At 35.0% G+C, this 12,496-nt stretch overlaps 1 protein-coding gene across 4 annotated transcripts in view; it reads right to left on the reverse strand.

Annotated features, from left to right (window-relative positions):
• The window catches only part of LOC150093905 (lysosomal protective protein-like), a 135,534-nt gene that overhangs the window by 23,444 nt on the left and 99,594 nt on the right, over nucleotides 1–12,496 (reverse strand). For all 4 annotated transcript variants that reach the window (XM_090413074.1, XM_090413078.1, XM_090413076.1 and 1 more), the window contains exons 7-8: nucleotides 11,128–11,217; nucleotides 7,234–7,358 (exon numbers count right to left, since the gene is read on the reverse strand). In XM_090413074.1, the coding sequence (XP_090269200.1) occupies nucleotides 7,234–7,358; nucleotides 11,128–11,217 (215 nt within the window). The remainder of the gene's footprint in view (nucleotides 1–7,233; nucleotides 7,359–11,127; nucleotides 11,218–12,496) is intronic.

Consider the following 12,496-nt stretch of genomic DNA (forward strand, 5'->3'; position numbering starts at 1 on the left):
CTTCCACTTCTCTTATGCTGCCTCCACAATGCCCTTTTTCTCTGTATTGCATGCTTAATCTCTTTATTCATCCATCTCACACCTAACTTATTTAACCTTCTCACCCGTGGTATACATTTAGACATTGCATCCACTAAATATTTTTTGAAAATCCCCCAAGCTGCATTGATATCTTTTCCAGCTAACTCCTCATTCCATGCTACACCTGCAAGCTGTCTCCTGATCTCTTCATAATCACCGCCCTTGTAGTTCCACATATACCCTTTTTTCACAGGGGTCCTTGCACTGCTGGCAACCACCCAAGTAATCACCTCATGGTCACTTTCACCAATTGGTGGATGATTTGATACCTCATTGATAATTACATCCTCCGATGAGAGGATGTAAGATGCTAGATCAACATACAATGCTAGATCAACAGAAGGACATTACATGTTCAAATCTAGTAGCCAACTACAAGAAATTTTTCCTAAGGTTTTTTCTGATAGTTTTGGAGTTAGCCGATCTTTGGTTAACTGCGAGTGTTAAATTTTCAAGAATTTTGCAAGCCAGTTGTTAAACTGACAACAACTATTAACTGTAGACATGGAAAATCCAGCTGTGGCATGCTTATTTCAGCACCTCTTTGTGATTCCTTTCCCCTCATCCCAACACAGCAGCCTATATAGGGATTATCTCTACTAGCAATTTTACAGGAATATTATTCTTCAACAAAAATTCCACTGAATTCCAAAAACACAAAGATTTCGCATTTCTAGAATTGTCATGAACTTTACAAGGTTATCATCTTAAGAAGGTGTGGACAAAATTAAGTGGATGCATGCAGATAAACTGAATTTGCTTATACTTTCAGGTAGTTGTAATCCTCAAAAAGGAAGAGCCCAGTTTTTTTTTTTTTTTTTTTTTTTTTGCTTGCTTGTTTCATTTTTTTTAAGACAAGCTCTGGTTAAAAATTCTAGTGCATCCCTGACTAGCACCCTCCTAGAAACTTGGAATTTTATTATTATTAACACCAGACCTGACTTTCATGGATTCAACTTATCACAGGAAGTACACACTGTTATGCACAAAGGCCATCAAACTGTGCTTTAAAGTTATAATTCAGAAATAAAATCAACCATGGAGGTCCTCCCATTTCAGACAATATCAGTTGTGATAAGAACAAGAATTGGTAACAGTTTCCTGTTGTATTATCATCACCCATAACTCAACAAACCATTAGCAGAAGAACTCAATTACTGGTGATAAATAAGCATGGAGAATAGTTCCATACTGATTTCCAAAAAAAGTTATGCCTACTTTCTTTGAAAGATATAAGCTGTTTGAGAATTTTTTTCTTTCTTTTAAGTTCACAGATCCATTAGTTAAAACTGAATTGCCTTTCACATGATTTTTTGGCTGATTTATTTCATGTTCCAAAAAAATTTATTGACCTGGTTTCCCACCATACTAGCCTTACTTGTTCTATTATCTATTTTCATATTTATCTGTTTCCCTGCCTATAATAGTTTTAGTTGTGCTACTGCATTTTCACACCAGATTTGTTAGCACAATTATTAAATTTGGCTAAAGACTAATGAAGATTTTCAGTGGATCTATTTAAGAATATAACATCATGTGTGAGAGCCTGTGTAACTCAGTGGATGTGGCGTTTGCATACCACAGCGCTTGACCGCACGGATGAAGACTTTGTTTCGAATCTAGTCGTCGACTAGAGGAAATTTTTCTAAGCCTTTTTTCGACTGGTTCTCGAGTTAGTCAATCTCTGGCACAGGCAAGCTGGTTTTTTCTCCCGGAAAAAAATAATGTGGGTTCTACAGTCAAGAAAATCGTCTGTAGAACCCACATTATTTCAGACATTAAATATATTGTGTTAGGGTTAAGGACCACGAGATGGCGGCACTTGTTGAGCCATCTCTCTTCACTGTATGCCACTTAATTAGTGATAGCCTTGAGTCAGCTATCTCTAATTGGCTGCCAGTGGAGATTGAACTGTCTACTCAGTCTCCAAAAGTTACATAGGGCTAAACGACCTTGCCTACTCCCTATATGGGAATAAAAAGGTGCTAGCTGATTTTTTGCTGACATGATGTGTAGAGAGTAAAGAACTGATTTATTATTTTCTGTAACATCAGGTTTATTATTATTATTATTACATGACACCTCCAAGTAGTTCAAAGACTCATCGAGGGAGGACACCTGCTTCTACAACTCTGTCTCAATGATTACCAACCATACTGAACCACCACTACCATCATCGTCTATGCAAATGGCATCTACTGCCCACTGCCATCACTAGTATTCTTTTTGTCTGTAAATTGTGGGCGTTCTCTAGACCAATTTGTCTGTATGATGAAAAACCCTGCTATCTCCGTACAAAATCAGTTAACTCACCTTCAACTGATAAAGCCCATATAGAGATTCCTCTTGTCACGATGAAAATCGAACTCAGGCATTTTTCCAATCGAAGAGTGCAACATACTGTCATTCTTCTAATTGCGTTATGGAGTCACTTAACTGATGAGTTTAATATAATATAATATGGTCTCTATAGATTAAAAAATAACAACAGAGAGAATACCATCCTCACTCACTCCTGATTTAACATCAAACCATCTTCTTTCATATCCTTCAAATACTAGCTGCCAATTTGCAACTTAAGTACTGCATTAACTATGCATTTATTGTGCTGTATTAAATTTAGTATTTTGCACAGCTTTTCCCTTGATACCTTATCATATGCTTTTTAAAGATTAATTAAGGCTTTAAAAGAGATCCTTATTATATTCCTATGATGTCTCTGCTATCTGTCATGGGTTAATAAAATGGCATTGGCAACAACTAATTATACTAAAACTAGCTAGTTCTTCAATTTTCTAGAATAATTTTTATTCAGCCTGTTCTCAAAGATAAAGCTCACCTGAAACAAGTGGTAATGAAACATCTCTACAGTTATCACATTCAATTTTATTTCCTTTTTTTTTTTTGGATAAACTGGTATGATGAGAGTGGTACTCTCACTATACCAATATTTAGAATCTATTCAGCCTTATGATCATGTCCTTTGGATTATGCAGCACAAGTACTTCAAAACCTTTTATTATTTTTTTTTATTGTAAACCATTATCTTTCAGGAATACAGGTTGAATATTATCTACTCCAGAATTTTTTAATTACTTCTGCATAAGTCATCTGCAGAAGTAAGAAAAAATTCTTATTTTTTCTTACTTCTGCAGATGACTTCATCTGTATGCTTATCTGGCTAGGTAAATCAATTTTATTTATTTATTTTTTTTTATTAGATTTTTTTCATAATTCTCTAAAATTCTTTTTTCATACTCCTTTATCTTCTATTTCAGTCAACATTTCATACCTAACAGAGCTGTTGTTCAATTCTGATTCTTTTCAATCAAAAGACATTTGCCATTTCAAATTTTATGATGCTCAATACTAAACAATGTTCTCTTCCTATTTCAAAACCTCTGTACAATCTCTTGTACTCGGGATCAATAGGAATACATCACAACCAACAATAACATAATAATAAATTTTAATGTTATAATAATGCAATTAAAAAAGAGAGTGAAATTAACGATAAAGTGGGCAATAATGACATTGAAAAACATAGTGCAATTAAAGATAAGGTGGCGAGTGGGATTGGCAGTGAACAAGTGTGTGACTGGCAATAAAACAGTGAGTGAATGATAGCGAAAAAAAAGGATACAAGATTTGAAAGCTGAGTTGGTAAACATGCAAGAGATGAGGTGGATGAGGAGTGAAATGAAGAGAATTGGAGATATGTATGGAAGAATGAAGAAGAAGAGAACAAATGATGTCAGTATCAAAAAGGTAAATGAAAGACCCTCAAGTGCCATTGTATAGGAATTTGATTATTAGAGGTGTGGAAATGAGAAGATGCACAAGGTTTGTTTTCCTGGAGATAAAATGAATAGAGTAATTGAGGCACTGGATATGATGAGTAGGCAAGCAAAGGAGTTGGTAGCAGTAGTAGGAAGAAATGACTTGACTGGGAACAAGGAGAATGTAAGATTAGATATCAAAAGATTGTTGAGAAGAATAAAAGATAAATGTGATAGGAAAAGTAGTCAGTGTGTTGCCCAGGTATGACAGTGATGAGATTAAGCAGAGAGCAAGAATTATGAATGATATGTTATCAGAAATGTATGAAGAAAAAGGAGTGCAGTTTGTTAATGTGTGGAATGTGCTTGAAGGAAGAATTAAACTGTATAAGAGTGATGGACTGTATTTGAATTTTTTTTTTTTTTTTTTTTTGGTGTGCCATTTGGAAAGATCCTTCTGCTGCTGCTGCTGGAGGGGGGAGTGTATCAAGTGTAGAGAATGAATCTGAGAAAGTAAGAAGCGATGTGAAAGAACAAGAGAGTAAGGAAGGAGAGATTGAAGTGGTGCTTATGAATGAAATTCATATTAGAAATTATGGACTTTACAACTGTGTTATAAATAACTGTTTTAATTTCCCAACATTTCGATCTTCATATTAAGATCATCATCTGCAGCATATACAAATATACAGGACAAGCTGAGTCAGTAAACTAGAGAAACAATGATTTGATCATAGGTTATTCTACTGGCACAACTTCTAGTGAAAAAAAAAATAAATAAAATAATTTAGAAACTACATCAAGCTAAATTCTATTTATGATAACATGAATAAACATTCTTTTTTATAGATAGTTTTCTTTCAGTAACAATGATGTCCTATTTTTAGCATTACAATTGTTATTTTTGATTTAGGATCCTGGATTAACTACAGTCCTGTTTATAGTTACTCTTAGAGAGCAAGGTTCTGTGGGTCGAATATGTGACTTCCATATGTTTGGGATTTTTAGACCATCATTATTGTTGAGTAGGGGTTGTTGATAATAATCTCACAGGCTTCCTTAAATTTGCGTTCATACCATGTTTTGGTGTGACGTCACACCAAAACATATTGGATTGCTGACTGGCTGTCTTATAGTGTCAACAAGTTGTGTATGAGTGAGAAATATCCTGGATCAGGAGAGTCACTAGTGGTGTGACTCAGGGTCTGTTTTAGTACCTTTGCTGTTAAGCATGTATGTTAATAATATTGGGGGATATACAGTTACTTGCAGATAATGCAAAGTTGGGATGAACTATTAGGAGTAGAGCAAATGTTGTGGCCTTACAAGACTTGAATAGACTGAATGAATTGTCAGGGGTAGTGGGGATGCCAGTTCAATGTTGTGAAATGTAAGGTTTTCAAATTTGGAAAACAAAGGTGGAAAACATTACCACCAAAAGTAGAATTTACTTTTGGTGGTAATGATACATTGTTGGAGGTGGAGGAAATAAGAGATCTTAGGGTGATGGTGGATAAAGATCTAAAGTTTAGAGGATGCATTGACAAAACTGTGAGGACAACACAACAAATTCTGGGAATGATGCAGAGGACACTGACTTGTAGAAGGGGATTTTGGTTCCATTGCACAAGTGCTGTGCACAGATTTGGTCACCTGGTTTTCAAAAGAATGAAGGGGCATTGAAAAATTATCTAGGTGATTGACCAAAATAGTTTCTGATCTCTGGTATGTCGAATATGAAGAAAGGTTGAGATGATAGAATTTGCAGATTCTAATGGATAGTAGGAAGGGTGATATGATAGAGACGTACAAGTTGGTAAGGGGTTGTTATAGGATTAATTTTTGAAGGGGGCGAGAAGTAAGTTTTTTGCATGGAGAGTTGCGAATGATTGATGCACTGCCTGAGAATGTGGTTTCTGCGAAGAATATGTTTAAGGCGCAGTATGACAAAAGGGACTGACTTCCTAGATGAGTCTGTGTCTCCATGGGATCTTATGATAATAATGACTTTTCTTGTTTTGCATGTGTTCTTGCTAGGTGAATTTATGTGCGTTTTTATGTTAGAGCATGCTGTCTAATGACTAGTCTCTGTTTGGAGCAGAAATCTAGCAGATATCTGCTGTAGTTATCATTTATAATATTTTCTCCATCCATATTTTTTCAAAATATTTGATGTCTGTTATCAATTTCAAATGCCTTGGAAACTGATTATCTACTCTGATGTTTAGGTCCCCAACAAGAATCAGCTTTTTCTTTTCTTTATATCAGCTTCTCTCTCTCTCTCTCTCTCTCCCCCCCCCCCCTAATAACTAGAAAAATTCTACTACTTCATCTCTATGAGAACCTTCCATGAGACTACAGGCACAAATAAGTCTCATTATCCAATTTTATATTTTAAAATATACACACATAATTTTACTTATGGGTATTTTGGTTCCATTTAAGGGTTTATCACATGTTTAATGTTGATTACTATAATTATCCTACCCTTCCCTGATCCCTTAGTACCTGAATAAAACATACTTAAAAGGAAATCATCTGTTTTGTTAGTAATATGAATTACGTCAAAATTTTTTCCTAGACATCTCAATTTTTTCCCCCCATTGATGCTTCTTACATTAATGGTGCTTAACTTAAATTTTGTTGGGGATGCTTTTAGTAATTGATTTTTCATTGTTCATTCTGTTTCTCCTGGCAGTATCTCAATCAGCATGCTATCTGATTATGTCACCATACGTTGTCTGAAACTCTGAACAGCTCTAAAAAGCTTTCCATTCAAGAAGTTTATCATGTTTATCAAATACAGTAAGAGTACTGATTACTGCAGCTGTTCTCACCATTACGCAGGTGAGCCCCCCACCCCAATGTCTGAATAAATTTAAAACAAGGATTTCATCTGTTTTGGTCTTCAGAGTTTCAGTAATTCAGTTTGGTTGGCTAAGTCGAAAACAGCAGGACCATCATTCATTCATTCATTCAGCCCAATTTACAGGCTGACTAATGGCCTAGCATTAATCCTGTAGGCCTTGGATTAGCCATTCCTGATGCAGATCTCCATATGAAAGTAGGATGCATTGAGAAAACACTTGCATCTTTGAGAACTAAATAACCAAATTGAAGAGAATGGGATTTTTGTATGAGGAAAGTTATATTTAACTTGCTAAATATATCAACCATAGTATACTGTAATGATAACATGGAAACAATGACATCAATAATAACAATATTTCTTTCCTAAAAGGTCATTTAGTTAAAGACAATATTTTCTTTTCTTTTTTAATTTTTTTTTATTTCTCAGCTTCAAAATCAAGTAAGCTTACTAGATAAGTTTTCAGGTTAAAAAATGCTCTATGTAATAACAGCAAAAAAGTACCTGCAAATATCCCATTTCTGCACTGTTGATGGAATATGCAAAGCCTTTCTTACTTCTTCTTGGTTAAGCCATTTTATAAGATTACTGCTATCAGTACATGGTCGAGACATTTTCAAGCTTTTTTCCTAAAAAGAGAAAGAGTGAAAAACGAAAGCAGAATCACTTCACTATGACTAACATAATGCCTGTAAGTCCAAAATTTTCTTAAACTGCATATATATATATATATATATAAAGTAAAATATAACTGGAAAAAAAAATGGTTTTGAGGTTTGTTGTAGTAGTAGTGAAAATGGTGAATGTAGTGGTAGATTTGAGCTGCACAAAAAAAAGTGTTTTCGTAGTGTATAGTGTAGTTTTTCATTGCAAATTGTGCTGTATTTTTTCAGTTTTGATACAAGTGTCCTTCAATAGTTTATAGATGGAATTTTTGTTGTTTATATTGTGTTTTGCTATTTGTTCGTTCTTAATGCTTCTGCTCTAAAAATGGCATTCATAAAGAAACACATATCGGTGGCACAGAAAGCTTCGGTAAGGAAGATTGAGCACTGCCTTGGATTTTTTGCAGTGGAAGCATCACAAAACTTGCTATATGTATGCACAAAAAAAAAAAAAAAAGTGAAAGAGTTGTGGACTGTTTGACTGTTTGGGTAAACGAAAAGAAGGAAAGCATGTGAAGTGTCTTGATAATTTAGAGCAATTAGAAATGGGAGCAAGAGTCAAGACCATAGTAAGAGCTTAGGCAAGAGTTAATGAAAATGAAAAGTGAAATGAAACATCTCGAAGAGATTGGCTGATGAGAATGAGAAAGAGAAAATTTGTTATTACAAAGAAAGAGTCCAAGGATATCATTGTATGGGACTCGATCATTAGGGGTGGGATGACGAATAAAGTGCACAAAATATGCTTTCCTAGTGGAACAATGAAAAAAAAAACAACTGATGTGCTGCAGAAAAGGAAAGACCAGGCATCAAACTTAGTGGTAGTTCACAAATGACTTAGTTGGGGAAAAAAAGAATGTCAATAAATAGTTGGGGAATTTGTTGTGATGGGTAATGATAATAGTGTTGTTGGAAAAGCCATTAGCATGTGGCCCAGATACAACAATAGTGAATTGAGGAGAGCAGAGATAATGAATAGTAAGATGGCTTAGTTGTGTGGGACAAAGGGGGGTCACAGTTTGTAAATCTATGAGGTGAATCGGAAAGAAAGCTGGAATGGTTGAAATTTGATGGATTGCATTTGAATGGGTTTGGTGTTGGGCATTTAGAAAGTCAGAGTCAAGAAGTTTATGGAGCAAATGATCAGAGTCTACCTGTGAAGCAGGATAGAACAAATCAACAGATTGTATGGCAGGAGGAAGACAGATATGAGGTTGAAGATGTGATTGCAGCAGCAGCACAAAATGATGGAATACAAGAAAGTTAGGATGAGACAGGTATGAATGGAAATCAGAGTCCAGATAAGAGAAATGGAGTGGTCAGACTTAAGAGAGGCAGAGAAGTGCAGTATAATAGCAGCTAGAATAGATAATATTAGTGCTGGTAGAATGACCTCAAAGACCAAGGAGTTATGTTTGTACACAAATATAAAGAGCATTCGAAACAGGAGAGCTGAATTTTTTGCATTGATTGAGTTAGTATGCCGAAAGATAATTGGAATAAGTGAAATTTGTGGTCTGAAGAGAATATAATTTTGGGAATAGAAATGGAACTTGTTGTACCTGATAGAAATGTGAAAAGAGGAGAGGGGGTGCTGTTAATGATTGCAGAGGAATTGTGTCCACAAAGTATGGAAGATGATAGTGCATACACAGATATTGAATCTATGTGGTGTGAAGTTGAAATTAACTAGTTAGTATATCTGATAGGATGCTATTATAGGCCAGTGAATATAGAGAATACTGACTGAAATGTTTAGGCAAATTGGTTGGACATGTAATAGAGAAGGTGATCCTGATGGGAGACTTTGATTACAGGAATAAAGAATGGAAGGAGGAGATAGTGTATGGGGACAAGGAGAGTGAGTTTGTTGAATTTCTGAGAGATAAATATCTTAAGCATGTGACTGAAGTGATTAGCGGCTTTAATGTTTTCGATTTGGTGATAACTTCACAAGATGTAGTTGTTAATGAGCTATTGACAATGCTGCTGGTTGGTTAGAGTGATCATGAGTAATTATTTGGGAAGTGGTGAAACAAGAAAAAGTTATTGCCAAAAATGGTTAAATGTGGAAGTACAAAGCAGGTGATTATAGGAAGTTCTGTAGTCAGTCAGCATCAGTATGTTGAGTAGATGAGCTGATCAGAAAAGATGTTGACAGTGCATGGAAATTCACAAGGCAGTATTTGACACAAGCCATGTATAACTGCATACCAAGGGTTAAGAAAGTGAATAGAGTAGGGGTGAAATGGATGAAGATGAACAGTGAAATCAAGCAAGCTGTGCTAGAAAAGAAAATGTTATGGAGGAGGTATAGGATGATTGAATGTGATGACTGAATCCATGAAGAGTATAAAGTGCAGGCTAGATAGGTGACAAGTATGGTAAAGACAAGAAAAGGTGCAGTATGAGAGGAGATTGTCTGGTCAAGCCGAGGTTAACTCAAGGGATTTTTTCTGCTACATGGCAAGCAAGAGGAAGAACAATTATGGCAGATTAACATTGGTGGATAGTCATAGCAGCAGACTAACAGCTGCAGAATTATTGAACAAGCAATTTATCAGTATATCACACTGGTGCAAATGATGCAGTGCAATGTATAGAAGGGAGGCAAGTATTAGGAGAATTAGAAGGGAAGGAATCAGAGGTGTATCGGGTGTTGATTGGGTTAGATGTTAATAAGGCTGTGGGAATGGATGACATATCACCACATATTCTTAAGTAATGTGAAAAAAAGAGTTGGCTATGCACTTGCCCTGGTTATTTAATGAAAGTCTTGCAGTTGGTAGAGTTCCTAAGAAGCAGAAGGAAGGCAAAATAGTACCACTCCAGAAGCATAGTTCTAGGACAGAAGTTTTGAATTATAGACCAGTCTGTATGACTGCAGTTATGGTCAAGATGTTGGAGAGATTGGGTTGATGGACATAGTATTCTTTATGATTGTCAGCATGCATTTGTAAAAGGTAGGTCCAGTTTTCACAATTTACTTGCATTTTATGAAAGGGCAACGAGTGTGTTAGATAAGGGAGAATCATATAAAGTGATATTCTTGGACTTTGCAAAAGCATTTGGTTAAATGAATCCGAGATTGGCTCTCTGAATGATACCAGCAAGTTGTGTATGATGGAGCACTGTCTCAAAAAAGAAGGATAACCAGTGATGTGTCCCAGGGTTCTATTCTTGGGTCCATATTATTTAACTTGTTTATAAATGGATTTTTGTATGGAGAATTGTGAATGACTGGAATGAGAGAGTGGTGTCTAAAGAGAATTTGAATGTGTTTAAGGCATGAAAATGATGAGCTGCGTGTATGTCAAAGGGGCCCTCCTAGATGAGTCTTTGACTCTGGGTCTTAGAATAATAATAATAATAATAACAATAAAAAGAAGTTAAAAGCAAAAAAAAAGTTGACTGGCATCATTTAAAAAATCAAGTAAAGTCACAAATACAGCAGAGATGACATGTAAACAGAGACATCTGCATAAATCACAGACAATACAAAGATACTCACCTCTCATTGGCTATTATTCTGCTTGTGAAGCAAATAAAGAAAGTAAGCAAATTACACAACAGTAATTATGTCCTATCCTGTATTCCTTTGTTTGCATTCATTGTTTCAGCTGTTTAAAAGAACTACTGTATTTCTAGGTTAATAAACAATGGTTATATACATAAATATATTTAACATTCCAAATGGAGTCATGCTTTTTAACAAATTTTGTTTATCAATTACCATCCTGGAGTCTTTGGAAAATGATGCACAGTCTGCATACAGATTATAAACATTCAATTCTGAGCTAATTATCTTTTGAACTTGTTGTACCTGTAAAAAAAAAAAAAAAAAAAAGTACTATTCAAAAATACCTTACAATATTACTAATCAATTATTTAAAAATGACATATACACAATGATAAAATTAAGATCAGCTTCTTGGAAAAATGGAATGAGAGAGAGAGATGTCCCCATTTGCACCAGTTTGTAGAAGAAAATAAGAATTCTGAATAAATCTTTAAGAACAAATCAAGTTAGGCTATAAGGCAAGTACTGTATTATGTCTGTTAATTGTATGTTTACTGGTTAGTATGCCTGTTTGGTAGAATGAAAAATCTGAAACTTAAATATAAAGAGCCAATAGGCTAATACGCTAGTAGTAACTAGCCAATACGCTAGTAACCGCCGATACTTTTATAGTTTACTATATTCGGCATGAAACTCTCTGATTCCAATCTTTGAGTTTCTTATTCGGTTTTAAAACAATGTGGGATTTAATATCCCCTTAATTTGAATAATGAAAAATCTGAGTTTCCAGGTTGAATAAGTAAGTATTTAGGTTAAGGTGCTATTTTGCACTCATGCTATAGTTTCATAGAATAATTACAGCACAAAGAGAAATAATTAAACAGCAGGTTTAATCATTTCAAAACATTTCTGTGTACAGCCTAGCTATACCCCTTTTTCCACTCGAACACTGTTTCTCCAAAGACTGTTTTTACTGAAGCTTCTTGGTTGTCATACAGCTCTCTTATCAAGAGAATTAGATGTTCAGGTATTCCAATTGAGCTCATTACAATCCACTGTCTGTTGTGATCCACACAATCAAAAGCTTTCTTATAATCAATAAAACAGATGAATAGTTCCGTCTGAAATTCTGTTGTTCTTTCATAATCCATTTGTTTGCTATTTGGTCTCTAGTTCCTCTACCTCCCCTAAGGCTTGCCTGTTCTTCTGGCATTTCTCTATTAACATATGGCTCCAACCTTTGTTGGGACACTTTCAGCATAACTTTATTTGCATGTGAAATCAAAGCGATGGTTCTATAATTTGCACAATCTCTGGGATTTGATTAATATTAGATCTGTTATTAGAGTATCTAAAAATGCAAGCTGCTGTTATTTTCGTTTTCAATAGTGAACTATATTCTGGGTTGTTGACTATTGAGGTGGAGGAGGAAAGAGTCACATGTCTGAGCCATGTTGCCAAATAGAGAATACATCATTATTATATCATAACCAAACAGAAGAAAAAAGAGCAACTTTGCAGTAGCACCTCAGCAAGTTCCTAGTTTAGAAATCATGTGGCATGCAAAACTTATCTTCTAATG

The sequence above is a fragment of the Typopeltis vanoorti genome, chromosome 23, assembly GCF_054136105.1.
Source record: "Typopeltis vanoorti isolate ZY-2024b chromosome 23, IOZ_Tvanoo_1.0, whole genome shotgun sequence".
Lineage (NCBI taxonomy): Eukaryota > Metazoa > Arthropoda > Arachnida > Uropygi > Thelyphonidae > Typopeltis > Typopeltis vanoorti.